The 19,121-nt window shown below is 41.6% G+C and overlaps 1 protein-coding gene across 6 annotated transcripts in view; it reads right to left on the reverse strand.

The window, feature by feature from the left end:
* The window catches only part of apba1b (amyloid beta (A4) precursor protein-binding, family A, member 1b), a 21,692-nt gene extending 2,571 nt beyond the window's left edge, over positions 1–19,121 (reverse strand). The window contains exons 1-11 of one of the 6 annotated variants that reach the window (XR_007138814.1): positions 18,869–19,114; positions 14,929–16,655; positions 14,725–14,838; positions 14,599–14,638; positions 12,241–12,386; positions 11,536–11,622; positions 10,181–10,369; positions 9,682–9,861; positions 7,836–8,048; positions 6,696–6,815; positions 4,214–4,354 (exon numbers count right to left, since the gene is read on the reverse strand). Coding sequence is in view for 5 of the 6 variants with exons in the window: in XM_047804900.1 (XP_047660856.1) it covers positions 4,214–4,354; positions 6,696–6,815; positions 7,836–8,048; positions 9,682–9,861; positions 10,181–10,369; positions 11,536–11,622; positions 12,241–12,386; positions 14,599–14,638; positions 14,725–14,838; positions 14,929–16,650 (2,952 nt within the window). In the remaining variant the exon portion in view is untranslated. Of the gene's footprint in view, positions 1–4,213; positions 4,355–6,695; positions 6,816–7,835; positions 8,049–9,681; positions 9,862–10,180; positions 10,370–11,535; positions 11,623–12,240; positions 12,387–14,598; positions 14,639–14,724; positions 14,839–14,928; positions 16,656–18,868 lie in introns of all 6 variants that reach the window. The other 5 variants (XM_047804900.1, XM_047804902.1, XM_047804901.1 and 2 more) reach the window with 5 other exon arrangements.

A 19,121-nucleotide genomic window follows, 5' to 3' on the forward strand; every position in this document is an offset into this window, starting at 1 on the left:
GGTTACTGTGTGTTACTGTGTTGGTTACTGTGTTACTGTGTGTTACTGTGTTGGTTACTGTGTGTTACTGTGTTACTGTGTTGGTTACTGTGTGTTACTGTGTTGGTTACTCTGTGTTACTGTGTGTTACTGTGTTGGTTACTGTGTGTTACTGTGTTGGTTACTGTGTTACTGTGTGTTACTGTGTGTGTTACTGTGTTGGTTACTGTGTTGGTTACTGTGTTACTGTGTGTTACTGTGTTGGTTACTGTGTGTTACTGTGTTGGTTACTGTGTGTTACTGTGTTACTGTGTTGGTAACTGTGTGTTACTGTGTTGGTTACTGCGTGTTACTGTGTTACTGTGTTACTGTGTGTTACTGTGTTGGTTACTGTGTTGGTTACTGTGTTACTGTGTGTTACTGTGTTGGTTACTGTGTGTTACTGTGTTACTGTGTGTTACTGTGTTGGTTACTGTGTGTTACTGTGTGTTACTGTGTTACTGTGTTACTGTGTTGGTTACTGTGTTGGTTACTGTGTTGGTTACTGTGTTACTGTGTGTTACTGTGTTGGTTATTGTGTGTTACTGTGTTACTGTGTTGGTTACTGTGTGTTACTGTGTTACTGTGTTACTGTGTTTGTTACTGTGTTGGTTACTGTGTTACTGTGTGTTACTGTGTTACTGTGTGTTACTGTGTTGGTTACTGTGTGTTACTGTGTTACTGTGTTGGTTATTGTGTGTTACTGTGTTGGTTACTCTGTGTTACTGTGTGTTACTGTGTTGGTTACTGTGTGTTACTGTGTTGGTTACTGTGTTGGTTACTGTGTTGGTTACTGTGTTACTGTGTTGGTTACTGTGTTGGTTACTGTGTGTTACTGTGTTGGTTACTGTGTGTTACTGTGTGTTACTGTGTGTTACTGTGTTGATTACTGTGTGTTACTCTGTTGGTTACTGTGTTGGTTACTGTGTGTTACTGTGTGTTACTGTGTTACTGTGTTGGTTACTGTGTGTTACTGTGTTGGGTACTGTGTGTTACTGTGTTGGTTACTGTGTTACTGTGTGTTACTGTGTTGATTACTGTGTGTTACTGTGTTGGTTACTGTGTGTTACTGTGTTGGTTACTCTGTGTTACTGTGTTACTGTGTGTTACTGTGTTGGTTACTGTGTTGGTTACTGTGTGTTACTGTGTTACTGTGTTGGTTACTGTGTGTTACTGTGTTGGTTACTGTGTGTTACTGTGTTGGTTACTGTGTTGGTTACTGTGTTGGTTACTGTGTTACTGTGTTGGTTACTGTGTTGGTTACTGTGTGTTACTGTGTGTTACTGTGTTGGTTACTGTGTGTTACTGTGTTACTGTGTGTTACTCTGTTGGTTACTGTGTTGGTTACTGTGTGTTACTGTGTTACTGTGTTACTGTGTTGGTTACTGTGTGTTACTGTGTTGGGTACTGTGTGTTACTGTGTTGGTTACTGTGTTACTGTGTGTTACTGTGTTGGTTACTGTGTGTTACTGTGTTACTGTGTTGGTTACTGTGTGTTACTGTGTTGGTTACTCTGTGTTACTGTGTGTTACTGTGTGTCACTGTGTTGGTTACTGTGTGTTACTGTGTTGGTTACTGTGTGTTAGTGTGTTGGTTACTGTGTGTTAGTGTGTTACTGTGTTGGTTACTGTTTTGGTTACTGTGTTGGTTACTGTGTTACTGTGTTGGTTACTGTGTTGGTTACTGTGTGTTACTGTGTTGGTTACTGTGTGTTACTGTGTTGGTTACTGTGTGTTACTCTGTTGGTTACTGTGTTGTTACTGTGTGTTACTGTGTGTTACTGTGTTACTGTGTTACTGTGTTGGTTACTGTGTGTTACTGTGTTGGGTACTGTGTGTTACTGTGTTGGTTACTGTGTTACTGTGTGTTACTGTGTTGGTTACTGTGTGTTACTGTGTTGGTTACTGTGTGTTACTGTGTTGGTTACTCTGTGTTACTGTGTTACTGTGTGTTACTGTGTTGGTTACTGTGTGTTACTGTGTTGGTTACTGTGTTGGTTACTGTGTTGGTTACTGTGTTACTGTGTTGGATACTGTGTTGGTTACTGTGTGTTACTGTGTTGGTTACTGTGTGTTACTGTGTGTTACTGTGTTGGTTACTGTGTGTTACTGTGTTACTGTGTGTTACTCTGTTGGTTACTGTGTTGGTTACTGTGTGTTACTGTGTGTTACTGTGTTACTGTGTTGGTTACTGTGTGTTACTGTGTTGGGTACTGTGTGTTACTGTGTTGGTTACTGTGTTACTGTGTGTTACTGTGTTGGTTACTGTGTGTTACTGTGTTGGTTACTGTGTTGGTTACTGTGTTACTGTGTTGGTTACTGTGTTGGTTACTGTGTGTTACTGTGTGTTACTGTGTGTTACTGTGTTGGTTACTGTGTTGGTTACTGTGTGTTACTGTGTTGGTTACTGTGTGTTACTGTGTTGGTTACTGTGTTGGTTACTGTGTTGGTTACTGTGTTACTGTGTTGGTTACTGTGTTGGTTACTGTGTGTTACTGTGTGTTACTGTGTTGGTTACTGTGTGTTACTGTGTTACTGTGTGTTACTCTGTTGGTTACTGTGTTGGTTACTGTGTGTTACTGTGTTACTGTGTTGGTTACTGTGTGTTACTGTGTTGGGTACTGTGTGTTACTGTGTTGGTTACTGTGTTACTGTGTGTTACTGTGTTGGTTACTGTGTGTTACTGTGTTGGTTACTGTGTGTTACTGTGTTACTGTGTTGGTTACTGTGTGTTACTGTGTTGGTTACTCTGTGTTACTGTGTGTTACTGTGTGTCACTGTGTTGGTTACTGTGTGTTAGTGTGTTGGTTACTGTGTGTTAGTGTGTTAGTGTGTTGGTTACTGTGTTGGTTACTGTGTTGGTTACTGTGTTACTGTGTTGGTTACTGTGTTGGTTACTGTGTGTTACTGTGTTGGTTACTGTGTTGGTTACTGTGTGTTACTGTGTTGGTTACTGTGTGTTACTCTGTTGGTTACTGTGTTGTTACTGTGTGTTACTGTGTGTTACTGTGTTACTGTGTTACTGTGTTGGTTACTGTGTGTTACTGTGTTGGGTACTGTGTGTTACTGTGTTGGTTACTGTGTTACTGTGTGTTACTGTGTTGGTTACTGTGTGTTACTGTGTTGGTTACTGTGTGTTACTGTGTTGGTTACTCTGTGTTACTGTGTTACTGTGTGTTACTGTGTTGGTTACTGTGTGTTACTGTGTTGGTTACTGTGTTGGTTACTGTGTTGGTTACTGTGTTACTGTGTTGGTTACTGTGTTGGTTACTGTGTGTTACTGTGTTGGTTACTGTGTGTTACTGTGTGTTACTGTGTTGGTTACTGTGTGTTACTGTGTTACTGTGTGTTACTCTGTTGGTTACTGTGTTGGTTACTGTGTGTTACTGTGTGTTACTGTGTTACTGTGTTGGTTACTGTGTGTTACTGTGTTGGTTACTGTGTGTTACTGTGTTGGTTACTGTGTTACTGTGTGTTACTGTGTTGGTTACTGTGTGTTACTGTGTTGGTTACTGTGTGTTACTGTGTGTTACTGTGTTGGTTACTGTGTGTTACTGTGTTGGTTACTCTGTGTTACTGTGTGTTACTGTGTGTTACTGTGTTGGTTACTGTGTGTTACTGTGTTGGTTACTGTGTGTTAGTGTGTTGGTTACTGTGTGTTAGTGTGTTACTGTGTTGGTTACTGTGTTGGTTACTGTGTTACTGTGTTGGTTACTGTGTGTTACTATGTGTTACTGTGTTGGTTACTGTGTGTTACTGTGTTACTGTGTTGGTTACTGTGTGTTACTGTGTGTTACTGTGTTGGTTACTGTGTGTTACTGTGTGTTACTGTGTTGGTTACTGTGTGTTACTGTGTTACTGTGTGTTACTGTGTTGGTTACTGTGTTGGTTACTGTGTTACTGTGTGTTACTGTGTTGGTTACTGTGTGTTACTGTGTGTTACTGTGTTGGTTACTGTGTGTTACTGTGTGTTACTGTGTTGGTTACTGTGTTACTGTGTTGGTTACTGTGTTGGTTACTGTGTGTTACTGTGTGTTACTGTGTGTTACTGTGTTGGTTACTGTGTTACTGTGTGTTACTGTGTGTTACTGTGTTGGTTACTGTGTGTTACTGTGTTGGTTACTGTGTGTTACTGTGTGTTACTGTGTTGGTTACTGTGTGTTACTGTGTGTTACTGTGTGTTACTGTGTGTGTACCTCTCCGACCGCACTGGAAAGAATGTGTACGATCTTCTCGTGGGGCGTGGCCACCACACTCTGCCCGTTAATCTCGATGATGCGGTGACCCACTCTGACTCCACCCCTTTCTGCAATCCCGCCCCTCATCAGACTGCAGATCTGCCATCAGGAATGAAAGCTGAAATAAACAGAGAGCTCCACAGGACCAGTTAAGCGTGTGTAAACGTTAAGTGTTGACACTTTGGGTGTTTTGTGTGTGTGTTACTGTGTGTTACTGTGTGTTACTGTGTGTTACTGTGTGTTACTGTGTTTTACTGTGTTACTGTGTGTTACTGTGTTACTGTGTGTTACTGTGTGTTACTGTGTGTTACTGTGTGTTACTGTGTGTTACTGTGTGTTACTCCACAGGACCAGTTAAGCGTGTGTAAACGTTAAGTGTTGACACTTTGGGTGTTTTGTGTGTGTGTTACTGTGTGTTACTGTGTGTTACTGTGTGTTACTGTGTGTTACTGTGTTACTGTGTGTTACTGTGTTACTGTGTGTTACTGTGTGTTACTGTGTTACTGTGTGTTACTGTGTTACTGTGTGTTACTGTGTTACTGTGTGTTACTGTGTGTTACTGTGTTACTGTGTGTTACTGTGTTACTGTGTGTTATTGTGTTACTGTGTGTTACTGTGTGTTACTGTGTGTTACTGTGTTACTGTGTGTTACTGTGTTACTGTGTGTTACTGTGTGTTACTGTGTTACTGTGTGTTACTGTGTTACTGTGTGTTACTGTGTGTTACTGTGTTACTGTGTGTTACTGTGTGTTACTGTGTTACTGTGTGTTACTGTGTTACTGTGTGTTACTGTGTTACTGTGTGTTACTCCACAGGACCAGTTAAGCGTGTGTAAACGTTAAGTGTTGACACTTTGGGTAATTTGTGTGTGTGTTACTGTGTGTTACTGTGTGTTACTGTGTGTTACTGTGTTACTGTGTGTTACTGTGTTACTGTGTGTTACTGTGTTACTGTGTGTTACTGTGTGTTACTGTGTTACTGTGTGTTACTGTGTTACTGTGTGTTATTGTGTTACTGTGTGTTACTCCACAGGACCAGTTAAGCATGTGTAAACGTTAAGTGTTGACACTTTGGGTGTTTTGTGTGTGTGTTACTGTGTGTTACTGTGTGTTACTGTGTTACTGTGTGTTACTGTGTGTTACTGTGTGTTACTGTGTTACTGTGTGTTACTGTGTGTTACTGTGTTACTGTGTGTTACTGTGTGTTACTGTGTGTTACTGTGTTACTGTGTGTTACTGTGTTACTGTGTGTTACTGTGTGTTACTGTGTGTTACTGTGTTACTGTGTGTTACTGTGTTACTGTGTGTTACTGTGTGTTACTGTGTTACTGTGTGTTACTGTGTTACTGTGTGTTACTGTGTGTTACTGTGTGTTACTGTGTTACTGTGTGTTACTGTGTTACTGTGTGTTACTGTGTGTTACTCCACAGGACCAGTTAAGCGTGTGTAAACGTTATGTGTTGACACTTTGGGTGTTTTGTGTGTGTGTTACTGTGTGTTACTGTGTGTTACTGTGTTACTGTGTGTTACTGTGTTACTGTGTGTTACTCCACAGGACCAGTTAAGCATGTGTAAACGTTAAGTGTTGACACATTGGGTGTTTTGTGTGTGTGTGTTACTGTGTTACTGTGTTACTGTGTGTTACTGTGTGTTACTGTGTGTTATTGTGTGTTACTGTGTGTTACTGTGTTATTGTGTGTTACTGTGTGTTACTGTGTGTTACTGTGTTACTGTGTGTTACTGTGTTACTGTGTGTTATTGTGTGTTACTGTGTGTTACTGTGTTACTGTGTGTTACTGTGTTAATGTGTGTTACTGTGTGTTACTGTGTGTTACTGTGTGTTATTGTGTGTTACTGTGTGTTACTGTGTTACTGTGTGTTACTGTGTGTTACTGTGTGTTACTGTGTTACTGTGTGTTACTGTGTGTTACTGTGTGTTACTGTGTTACTGTGTGTTACTGTGTGTTACTGTGTGTTACTGTGTTACTGTGTGTTACTGTGTGTTACTGTGTTACTGTGTGTTACTGTGTTACTGTGTGTTACTGTGTTACTGTGTGTTACTGTGTGTTACTGTGTTACTGTGTGTTACTGTGTGTTACTGTGTGTTACTGTGTGTTATTGTGTGTTACTGTGTGTTACTGTGTGTTACTGTGTGTTACTGTGTGTTACTGTGTGTTACTGTGTGTTACTGTGTGTTACTGTGTGTTATTGTGTGTTACTGTGTGTTACTGTGTGTTAGTGATTTAACTTTGATATAAGTCCAAAAAAATCTAGTGACAAATTTTAACCTGAGTAAAATTCTGTCTTTACACTTTAATGTAGTTCAGTTAGAAATTATTAAACACTTTTAATTGTTTGTTTAATCTTCTGTAAATAATCCAATATTTTTCAGATCTCATATCAGATCACTAACTGATATGAGAACATTAAGAGTTACCCACAATGCCATTCTGTACGCTGAAGCCCAGCTGGTAGCGCAGGTCCGGTCTGCGGATCAGGACCATGGTGACTGGAGGACATCTGACGATGTTCATCTTAATCCTGGACTGAGACTTCAGGCCCTGTGTACGAGGTGCACAAACATGTTCACACACGTTCACTGTAAACATAAAGCCAATGTGTTTAATGTGCACTAAAGTCTAGAGTTAATGATAATAAGGTTTAGTAATGAAGACGAGTGAAGAGTCTCAACTCTACATTTGCCCCTTTTCCACCAAACAGAACCGGGTGCTGGTTCAGAGCTCGTACTGGTGCTGGTTCAGAGTCGGTTCCCCTGGAGAACCTTCTAAGAACCGGTTTGCCTTTCCATCAGTTAGAGAGCATCACAGAGCCGAGTGTGACGTCACTGTATACGTGTCACGTTACACAGCAACGTTAGCGCAGCGGCGACAAACACAAACACAACAACAACAATGGTGGATGTTACTTTACTGTTAATGCTCATGGCTTTGTGAACCTACATTAACACCCAAACGCGGCGAATCCGACGTGTTCGTGCGGCTCCGTGTAATCTGTATAAACGGAGGTTGTGATGGAGAAAGTGCCGGTGCTTTGGCGGTCGAAACAGAAAGAACTGGTTCTAAATTAGGCTCCGAACCTGCACTCAAACTGCCTCGGTGGGAAAGGGGCAATAGTGCACTTTACTGAAGAGCCTCTGAGGGGAGTGAGGGAGTGAGGGGGTTAGGGAGTGAGTTGGTAAGGGGGTGAGGGAGTGAGGGGGTGAGGGAGTGAGTGGTTGGTTGAGGGGGTGAGAGAAGTGAGGGGGTGAGGGAGTGAAGGGTTTAGGGAGTGAGGGAGTGAAGGGTTTAGGGAGTGAGGGAGTGAGGGGTTTAGGGAGTGAGGGGGTGAGGGGTTTAGGGGGTGAGTGGTTTAGGTAGTGAGGGGGTGAGGGAGTGAGTGGTTGAGGGAGTGAGGGAGTGAGGGGTGAGGGAGTGAGGGGGTGAGGGAGTGAGGGGGTGAGGGAGTGAGTGGTTGAGGTAGTGAGGAGGTGATTTGAGCTCTGGGTCAGCGTTAGTTTGATTGAGGTTCACGCTCTGAGATTGATCCTCACTGAGGTGTGATGATGAGGTGAATCTGCTCACCTTGATGATGCTCTGGCAGGTGGACAGCGGCAGACCCACCAGACTCGTCCCGTTCACCGTCATGATCTGATCTCCGATGTTCAGACGGCCGGATTTAGCCGCCGGTCCGGCGTGCATCAGACTGGCGATGATGACTGTAGGTAAGATGGAGCCCCAGCCAGACTCCACAATCACCACACCCAGGATTTCACCCTTCTGCTTCTCTATATACACCTGTCACTCACACACACACACACACACACACACACACACACACACACACACACACACACACACACACACACATATACACCAGTGATGTATAAAGTGTTAGAAAGCAAGACTCGAGTAAAAGTACAAGTATCGTACTAGAAAAAGACTTTAGTAGAAGTGAAAGTCACCTTTTAGAATATTACTGAAGTAAAAGTCTTAAAGTATCTGATATTTACTGTACTTAAGTATCAAAAGTCATTTTCTGATATTTAATGTACTTAAGTATTTGAAGTAAAAGTAAAATGTCAGTAATTTTCAGTAGGTATAAGACCAGGGGCAGTTCTAGGGTTTCATCTTTAGGGGTTTTATCCCTCAGTGAGAATTTAAAACAAGAAGAGTTTTATATTATATATTATATGACTACACAGTAAGCCAAAAGTTATGGTGTTATTAAATGGTAAAAGTGGACACCAAAATGTTCTGCATGATGTAATGATGTCAGTCTTAAATCAGATCAGTTCATGTGTGTGTGTGTTCTCTACAAACAGTGTGTCCGATGAATGACGTCATTAATAAACTAATATTCACAAGACAAAGACCAAATCAATAAATATTATTTTTATTTAGTATTGATGTTGCATTAATATTTAGTTTGTGCTACAACTCTGGTAATAAGAATAGTGACATTTCACTGCTTTTGGTTGCCCCCGTTATAGATAAACGCCCCCAGCTCTGACTGCGCGTGCACGCTGCGCGTACCTGTGCTTCTCCGTACAGCGTGCGGAGCGTAATACAATCTAGGAGCAGTGATACACCAAACCTCCCTTATTACAGTCACACACATTTCTGCTGACTTTATTTTGTAGTAACGAGTAACGCAGATGTTTAGTGGGAATATAACGGAGTAAAAGTTTACATTTTATCTCGGAAATGTAGTGGAGTAAAAGTGAAAGTTGTCATCAATTTAAATAGTAAAGTAAAGTACAGATACATGACATTTCTACTGAAGTACAGTAACGACGTGTTTATACACCGTCACATTACAACACTGTCTCACACACTCCTGACTTACTGAGCAGATTAAATCAAAGCCCACGCTGAGTTTCAGTCTGACAGGAAGTTACAGACATCAGGGTCACTACTGAGCTCCAGTCTTGTTATTGTTCATCGTTTTCTTCTTTATAAATTTATAGGATGAAAAAGATCTCGTGTCTTTTCACCTGAAAACCATCTAACAGCTTGCTGATGTTCTGTATATAGATTAGTTCAGTATTTAGTTTATTAAGGAATAGATTTATTTGAGATAATCAGAAGGTTTACTACAGCGTGTAGAGTCTTTAATGGAGTCACTAAAGCTCTAACCGACATGTCTCCGTCTCCGGGTTACAATTATAAACATTGGAAAAAGGAAGTTTGTGTTTTTGAGATTCACACCGAAGGGAAGTGTGTAAGTGTGGATGATGATCTCCTGGAAATAACCCACACATTGTATAGAACACAGTGAGGTTCGGAATAAACCACACGAACTTTAGATTAAATAAGAACTCGAGTTTAAATCTCAAGCTTTAGATCTTTAACTCACTTTCACTCGTGTGGAAGTGAATAAATCTGCTGCTGAATGAATAACTAAATGTTCTGTGTTTCTTTCACTCACATCTCTGCAGTTCTCAGACTTGGAGAAGTGGACGAGGTCGTCGTTGTACATGTCCTGAGTGTTGAGCAGGTCGCTGTACTCCCTCTGACTCAGGTCCTCTGGATCGATACCATTCGCTCGCAGGAACTCCTGATACGCCACGCTGAAGGACTGACCGATGGACTGCGCGATCAACTGAGCCTGTGGAGCAAAAGGGAAGAGAGAAAGAAAGAGGAAGAGGCTTCAAGAAGTAATTCAAGTTCAAAGTAAAAATAGAGAAGGAGAATAAACCTCAGCTCAATGTGGAGCTCCGAATGTATCTTTGTGTCAGATTCAGAAAAAACACAAAGCTGGTATCAGACTGAGCTCTAAATAGATTTTATTTTAAAATATGATCTTGGAGATTTATTCTGTTCACAGTGAACTATATCACCATTATGTCACTATGTTCTTTTGGTTTCAGCCAGAGGGAACTGAGACCAGTGAGTAACCGTCAGAGCAACAGCAGAAATGTTCTCACATCCTCCGACTCGAACACGTGGCAGATCATTCTGTACTGCTGCTGCTCGTCCTGCGCCGGGTCCTGAGCGTCGGCCGAGTCCTGGACGCTGCGGGAGCGGATCATTTTCCTGCGTGCCATCAGGACCACCATGTTCCCGATGTCCGCAATGTAAGAGATGGTCCTCAGTGGATGGTCCATCATCGTCTCCTGCCAAGAATCGTTTTAAAAAACATTCGGATCAAATCAGCAAACTTTCCCCAAATGAGTGTGTGTTATTTACACATGAAGGTAACGGTGGACCTCTCACCCTGAAGTAGTTACTAATATATACTAATAATGTTCCTGCTGGAAGAATCCAGAGTTTGGTGGAGAACATAACTACAGACCGAGCAAAAGGACAAGGGAAAGTTTCTCAACATGACACTAGCGCCACCATGCTTCAATGTTCTAACACTACTGAGTGTGGGAGAAATGTAGAGAGACCAGAGACAACAAGGGAGATAGACAAGAGAGAGAGAGAGAGAGAGAGAGAGAGAGAGAGAGAGAGAGAGAGAGAGAGAGAGATGGGGGAGATCGCGCGCTAGTTGCGATTTGTGTGGATAGCGCTGAGAGAGAGATATTGATCGATATTGGGAGAGATGAGCTCTCGATGGGTCTCTCTCTCATCGCTCTCTCTCTCGCTTCTCTCCCTCTCTTGCGCGCTCCTTCGCTCTTTCTCGCGCTGGTTCGCTTCTCTTTTTCTCTCTCTCTCTCGCTCTATCTCTCGCATTCCTCTCTCGCTCTCATACTCTCTCTCTCTCTCCTCTCTCTCTCTTCTCTCTCTCTCTCTCCTCTCTCTCTTTTTCTCTTTCTCCCTCTCTCTTTCTTCTCTCTCTCCTTTCTCTTTTTTTTTCGCTTCTCTCTCTCCCTCCTCTCTTCTCTCTCTCTTTCTCTCGCTCTCTCTCTCTCTCTCTCTCTCATCTTCTGCTCTCTCTCTCTCTCTACTCTCGCGCTCTCTGTCTCCTCTCGCGTTCCTCTTTGTGGCGCGCTCTCTCCTCTCGCGCGTCGCTGTCTCTTCTCTTTCTCGTTCTCGTCTTCTGCCCTTTCTCTCGCTGTTGTCTCTTGATTCTCGTCTCGTTCTCTCTCTCTCTATTTCTCCTCTCTCTCTTTCACCTCTCTCTCTCTTTCTCTTCTTTTTTCTTTTCTTTCTTTCTCTCTCTGTTTCTTCTCTCTCTCTCTCTTTTTCTCTCCTATCTCTGTCTCTCTCTTTTCTCTCTCTCCTCTTTCTCTCCTCTCTCTTTCTCTCTCTCTCTCTCGCTCTCTCGCCTCTCTTTACTCTCTCTCTCTCCTCTTTCCCCGAAGATAATCTCATAGCTCGAGAGGGGTTTAATCACCTGTGTGTCAGCGTTGAGAACTTTAATCCTCTGAGTTGACACAAAGAGATCCACCTCAGTAGTAGAGAGAAGCTCACCTCCTGCACCCTGTCAGAGAGAAGAACATTACAGTTTTTACCTCTTACACACACACACACACACACACACACACACACACACACACACACACACACACAGAGCACCTTAATGATTAGTCTTCTCTCTCATCCTGATGCTTATAATCTCATCCATTTATACAAAATTCAGACATAAAACAGGAGAAGCTCTTAGATCCAGCATCTAATCATCACACACACACACACACACACACACACACACACACACACACACACACACACACACCCCTCTCTCTCTCTCTCTCTCTCTCGCTCTCTCTCTCTCTCTCTCTCGCTCTCTCTCTCCTGTTCAGCTGAAAAAAACAAAGTGCGTATACTAAGGATTTGTGTGTGTGTGTGTGTGTGTGTGTGTGTGTGACATTATGTGATATGAAGCTTCATCAGAGAGTTGTCTATAATCACAGTGACATACACAGCCTTAAGCATGAGCGCTGTCTCTGAGCTTCACCTACATATCACTCAGAAAACAGGTCACTTGAGGAACATCAGATAATAAACCAATAAAAATTCTGAAAATTTGTCTAAACCTCAGCAAGAAATCTGGTGACTGGGACAATCCCATTAGCCCCGCCCCCTTCCCCAGTCTCACCCGGACACGTGTCATGGCCTCCTGAGCCTGCTGCATGCGAGCGCTCTTACTCGGCGTTCGCTCAGACAGCAGCTGAGTGGAGCCCAAAAAACTGGCAGCAAATATGATCCCATCTATTAAATCGTCTGGATCACACGGCCCTGGTACTGACAAAATAATCACAGGACAAACAGAGTAACATCTCCGAGTATAAAACCAAATCTAATCCTATAGAAAACGTCAGACAAACGAGCCACAGGTCAGTTATTATATCCCCACCACACACTGCTGTATTCTGAGGAGTTAGAAAGTGTTTATTAATGTTCAGAAGAGGAACTTCATAAACATTATATGTAATGTAATTATACATGTAATTAAACATTATATGTAACTATAAGCGGATAATGTTAGATGTTATTATTATATGTTAATTACTGTGTTATAGTTTATTACTGTGTTATAGCTCATTACTGTGTTATAGTTTATTACTGTGTTATAGTTCATTACTGTGTTATAGTTCATTACTGTGTTATAGTTCATTACTGTGTTATAGTTAATTACTGTGTTATAGCTAATTACTGTGTCATAGTTCATTACTGTGTTATAGTTCATTACTGTGTTATAGTTCATTACTGTGTTATAGCTAATTACTGTGTCATAGTTAATTACTGTGTTATAGCTAATTACTGTGTCATAGTTCATTACTGTGTTATAGTTCATTACTGTGTTATAGTTCATTACTGTGTTATAGCTAATTACTGTGTCATAGTTCATTACTGTGTTATAGCTAATTACTGTGTCATAGTTCGTTACTGTGTTATAGTTCATTACTGTGTTATAGTTCATTACTGTGTTATAGTTCATTACTGTGTTATAGCTAATTATAGTTAATTACTGTGTTATAGCTCATTACTGTGTTATAGCTAATTACTGTGTTATAGCTCATTACTGTGTTATAGCTAATTACTGTGTTATAGCTCATTACTGTGTTATAGCTCATTACTGTGTTATAGTTAATTACTGTGTTATGGCTAATTACTGTGTTATAGTTCATTACTGTGTTATAGCTAATTATAGTTAATTACTGTGTTATAGCTAATTACTGTGTTATAGTTCATTACTGTGTTATAGCTAATTACTGTGTTATTGTTCATTACTGTGTTATTGTTCATTACTGCGTTATAGTTAATTATAGTTAATTACTGTGTTATAGCTAATTACTGTGTTATAGTTCATTACTGTGTTATAGTTCATTACTGTGTTAAAGCTAATTATAGTTAATTACTGTGTTATAGCTCATTACTGTGTTATAGCTAATTACTGTGTTATAGCTAATTACTGTGTTATAGTTCATTACTGTGTTATAGTTTATTACTGTGTTATAATTCATTACTGTGTTATAGCTAATTACTGTGTTATTGTTCATTACTGTGTTATAGCTCATTACTGTGTTATAGCTAATTACTGTGTTATTGTTCATTACTGTGTTATTGTTCATTACTGTGTTATAGTTAATTACTGTGTTATGGCTAATTACTGTGTTATTGTTCATTACTGTGTTATTGTTCATTACTGCGTTATAGTTAATTATAGTTAATTACTGTGTTATAGTTCATTACTGTGTTATAGTTCATTACTGTGTTATAGTTCATTACTGTGTTATAGCTAATTATAGTTAATTATTGTGTTATAGCTAATTACTGTGTTATAGTTCATTACTGTGTTATAGTTTATTCCTGTGTTATAATTCATTACTGTGTTATAGCTAATTACTGTGTTATTGTTCATTACTGTGTTATAGTTAATTACTGTGTTATAGTTAATTACTGTGTTATGGCTAATTACTGTGTTATAGATAATTACTGTGTCATAGTTCATTACTGTGTCATAGTTCATTACTGTGTTATAGCTAATTACTGTGTTATAGTTCATTACTGTGTTATAGCTCATTACTGTGTTATAGTTCATTACTGTGTTATGGCTAATTACTGTGTTATTGTTCATTACTGTGTTATAGTTAATTACTGTGTTATAGCTCATTACTGTGTTATAGTTAATTACTGTGTTATAGCTAATTACTGTGTTATAGTTCATTACTGTGTTATAGCTCATTACTGTGTTATAGTTAATTACTGTGTTATAGCTCATTACTGTGTTATAGCTCATTACTGTGTTATAGTTCATTACTGTGTTATTGTTGATTACTTTGTTATAGTTAATTACTGTGTTATAGTTCATTACTGTGTTATAGTTCATTACTGTGTTATAGATAATTACTGTGTTATAGCTAACACATGAATGTGATATTGATTATTTTCCTCCAACAGAACAGCACATGTGTTTTGTTCCTCACTTATTATCCTGAGCTCCTGAACTTACCGTCGACGTATGTAGGGAAAGCAGCCAGGTTCCTTCTAAGCTGTGATGATAAACACAACAGAGTGTCAGCAGAGCGGTGTACTTACAGATAAAGTGTTGTACAGCCAAATAAAAACATCACTTCACCTCTTCAGCTGTTGGTAAACTGGGACTGATGTCTGCTTCCTGGTGATCATGAGCTCTGGAGGATTCTGCTCCCTGAGGAACTGTGGGATCTGAAGCTAGAACCTGTGAACATGACTGACACAGAGCAGTGAGGAACCATGAAGGAATAGTGAAGAATAACAAGATATGATGAGGATGAAGAATGTTGTGTAGACAGACACTCACCGTGTTCTGAGGTGAAGGAGGCTGTGGAGGAGACGGAGGTGAAGGAAGCTGTGGAGGAGATGGAGGTGAAGGAAGCTGTGGTCCACACTCCTCCACCGGGCTGATGTCTCTCCTCATCACCCACACCGGCTCTTTGGGTTTATCAGGTGTGTACGGTGAGCGCACCATCTTTGTCTTCACGTCCTCGATTGCCTCCTTTATGTCTCTTATTGCCAGAGAGATCGCATCTCCAGAAAGGTTTGCAGACTCTTGCATAGATTGAGGCCTGTCTTCTACACAGTCCTGTTGTGGCTTCTCTTCCTTGTACAATACTGACAAAGAGGGTCGAACCTCACACTGTTCCTTTCTGATCTCTGAACATTCCTGTTCCTCACTACATCTCCAAACCTTACTTCTGCTTCTATCAGGACTGCCAGCTTCATCTCCTGACTGTTCATCATAGTGGTGCAGTCTGGAACCAACAGAAACCCGAGGCCTCTGCTCCTCATGAAGATTGATCTGTGCCTCACTAGGGGACATGTCAGAGTTTTTCCCAAAGCTCTGCTGTTCCTCAGATTGTTCCTGGTACCTTCCTGTTTGTGAGTTTGAGTGGAACGGTTCTCTGCCTGATTCTGTTGGTGTAACTAGGTAGAACTTTGGACACGACTCAGAGACTGATGGATATGAAGTAGAACATGCTTCTGTAGTGGAGTTTGATAATGTTTCTTCATAGGATTGAGTGTCAGATGGGCTTTCAGGCCTCATGTCTGTGCTCATGGCTGTGTAATTGGTGGAGGTGAGATGATTAGGACCTGACTTGGATTCCAAGGGGAAACCTTTGAAAGGCTGTGTCTGAAATTTAGGGATTGGTAGAGGCTGACGTGGAAATTCTGAAAAGGGTGGAACATCTACTCTGATGGGCCCGAACCTCCTACTGGTCTTCTTACTATCTTTTGAATTACCAGTGTTTGCCATGGATTCCTTCTCTACTGGATTCTTCTCCACTTGTTCTTCCTGTTCAGCCTCTCTATTTTCCTGAAATCCCTCTACCTCCCATTTGTCTATCTCACCCATACACTCCTCTGTCTGCTCCCTCTCTCTGTGCTGATCCTCGGGCTCCTCAGAGTGTGTGTGAAGGCTGCTCTCAGTACTGGAGGAGCAATGAAGACCTGGGCTACCTCCTTCTTGCTCTTCTACATGTGGTACCTCCTGTGAAGAGGGTGTTGGTACCTCCTGAGGAGTCAGGTCCTCTTGTGAAGATGAAGTCAGCAGTTCCTGAGAAGACTCCTCAGGAGACAAAGTGGCCAAATCTGGATTGATCTCAGGAACGTTGAGGGGCTGTAGCACTGCAGGTATCTGTTTGTGTTGCTGTCGATGTCTGTGCTGAAGCCCTCCAACACCGACCTGTCGATACCTCGACCCACCTGTACGAGGCTGCTGGTCTGGCTGTGGCTCTGCATCTCCACTCTCGCTCGACCTCCTCTGGGCGTGACTGGGGACATTTCTTCGGCTGCGTCGTGGTGGAGCTCGATTACTTCCAGACTGCTGTTGGTGTGATTGTCGATGGTAGTGGTGATGATGGTGATGATGATGATGGCCGCTTCCCTGTTCATCTGGGCTGTTCAGCTGACATGGCCTCCACCTGGGACGGCTTCCTTCGACAGGTGTACTGTTTGACTGCCGGATCACCTTAGGGGGTGGGGCTTTGGGCCCTGGTTCATCTGGCTCCTCCCTGTGATTCATGGCTGCTGTTATGAAATAGACATGATGATGCAGAATTACCTAAATAGTTAAAATATACCAACATAAGTAAGATCAGTGTGAGAGTTAGATGAAGCGAGTCACAGCCCAGACCTTGGACCCTAACCCTAACCATTTAATAAAATGGACTGCAGAGCATCCTTTAGGGATAAGATCCCAATCCTAGTGGAGTGAGATGGATAATCTGAGATTTCATACAGACCCAGAACAGCTGTGTAGTGAAGGCCACCACACGGGGTAAAGACCCGGTGGGGTCTGTGATCACTTTATCCAGGTCAGGGAGGCAGAGGATCTGGAGTCTATCCCAGGATTAATAGGTGCAGGGCAGGAGAATTCACCCCACATAGAACACCAGTCTATCAAACAGCTCCTCACACACAATATTCACACGTTCACTTACAGCCAGGGGCAATTTATCACAATCCTCCTACACACATGTGTTTGGAAAGTCAACGGAAACCAGAGAAAAGCCACTTAAAGAAACTCTTAAACTCTGCATGGGCAGTAACCCAAGGTCAGGATTCAACCCTGGAACCTGGAGATGTGTGAAATGAGCACCAACACACCTCCACCACATAACACCTAACTGTAGGATATCATCTGCTCACTCATGATTTTTGATTCATCAAAACCTCCACAGAAATATCTACAAGACATAAGAGTGCTCAAGATGACATCACACAGTATAAAATGTATTGATTAGTCTGAAGGCTTGTTTGCATTTTCTGACCTTCTGCAATGTCAGAAAAGTCCAGAAACTCCACCCACATCAAATCAATACAATATAACAGTAACACTTCATACATTACATAACACTACATGTAGTCTCCATAAACAACACATCCATTAGTCTGGTTTATCATCTCAGCAGACAAACTGGATAATTGTGTGTGTGTGTGTGTGTGTGTGTGTGTGTGTGTGTGTGTGTGTGTGTGTGTGTGTGTGTGTGAGAGAGAGAGAGAGACTCAGTCCCAGATGGCCTGTGTATGTGGGCTGTAGACGTCACACTCCTGTAGTGTCACACAGCCGGGTCTCAGTTTGTCCATCTGTCTCCTGTGTAGGACGATTCACCCCAACACGACCTCAGCGACCTGCTGCACCTTTTTACCATCACACGCACCATCACCTCACCTGGATCTCTACAGGTCATCAAGCACCTTGAAGCATTCTTTAGTTTGATCCACCAGTAGAATGTTATATGTAGAACCATTTAACAAGGGGATTGTTTTTTAATAAAGGTTTAGAAAATGTAAAAATTCTCCTATGTTCCTAATAAGCAGTAACCACCCAAGGAACCCTAGAAGAACCCAGGTCTAAGAGTATGCTTTGTCCTTACACCATAGACACAGAAGATGTACATCATCGCTCTTGTATGTGTTGGTCAGAAGAACGTGGAGTTAAGTGACGTGAAAGTACACAGTTATTATTTACTACTAGCTTTTAAATGAATGTTATACAGCAAAATATTTATTAAATTCACATAAAGCTACAAACAGATGAGGATTCTATATAAATTCTATATCGCACCCTCAGATAAAGCAGTAGTGACCGTGATCATTCTGTAGGATAGAGTGTGTTTAATTTAGTGCCCTCAGTAACAGACATCTGAGTTTTAGTGCAGCACCGCAGAAAGACCTCCACATCATCAACGCCTACATCACAGGCAAACAGCAGGCAGCTCCATGTCGTGTTCAAGCTTTTCATTACACCTTTTTTAATAAAACACACAAAGTAAAAGATCTAAAGGAGGTTTGCAGCCATCAGCTAGAAATGGTGCCGTTTAGTGCCATTTATTCTCAGATATTTCAGTTGTTATAACCTCCTACAGCTCAATTTACAGAGTAACACATCATTATTCCTGACACCTGTAATAATAATAATAATAACAATAATAATAATAATAATAATAATAATAATAATAATAATAATAATAATAATAATAAACAGTGTAAATATATAAAAGCTGTATGGTTTTCTGAGCCTGGTTTTGATAGTAGACAGAAAACCGAGACATTAAGGAGATGTTTTCGCTCCACAGCTCTGTGTTTAATCCCAATGGCCTGCACTCAGGCTTTAAATCCCTTAATCAGATTAAACTGTGTGGGTCTGAACCACGCATGCGCAGTTTAAAAGGTCCATGTCATTATAAACACTAGGTAAAAATGGTGAAACGGGGAGATTCGGGACTGCACACTGATACCTGTTAGGAAGCGGATGGATGATGAAGCACGGCTCGGTTCTGTGGGTCCATGTTCTGCTCACTTCTGTCTCTGTGTAACGCGTCCGGTGACGGTGAGAGCGGCGCAGTGCGCGCGCGTGCGGAGCATCACCGGATTACAGCCGCATCCTCTCATCCCCGACACACTGACACACCCTGCGCGCGCGCACACACATACACACACGCGCGCGCACACACGCACACATACACATACACACAAACACACACACACACA

This window comes from Tachysurus fulvidraco, chromosome 20 (assembly GCF_022655615.1).
Source record: "Tachysurus fulvidraco isolate hzauxx_2018 chromosome 20, HZAU_PFXX_2.0, whole genome shotgun sequence".
Classification (NCBI taxonomy): domain Eukaryota; kingdom Metazoa; phylum Chordata; class Actinopteri; order Siluriformes; family Bagridae; genus Tachysurus; species Tachysurus fulvidraco.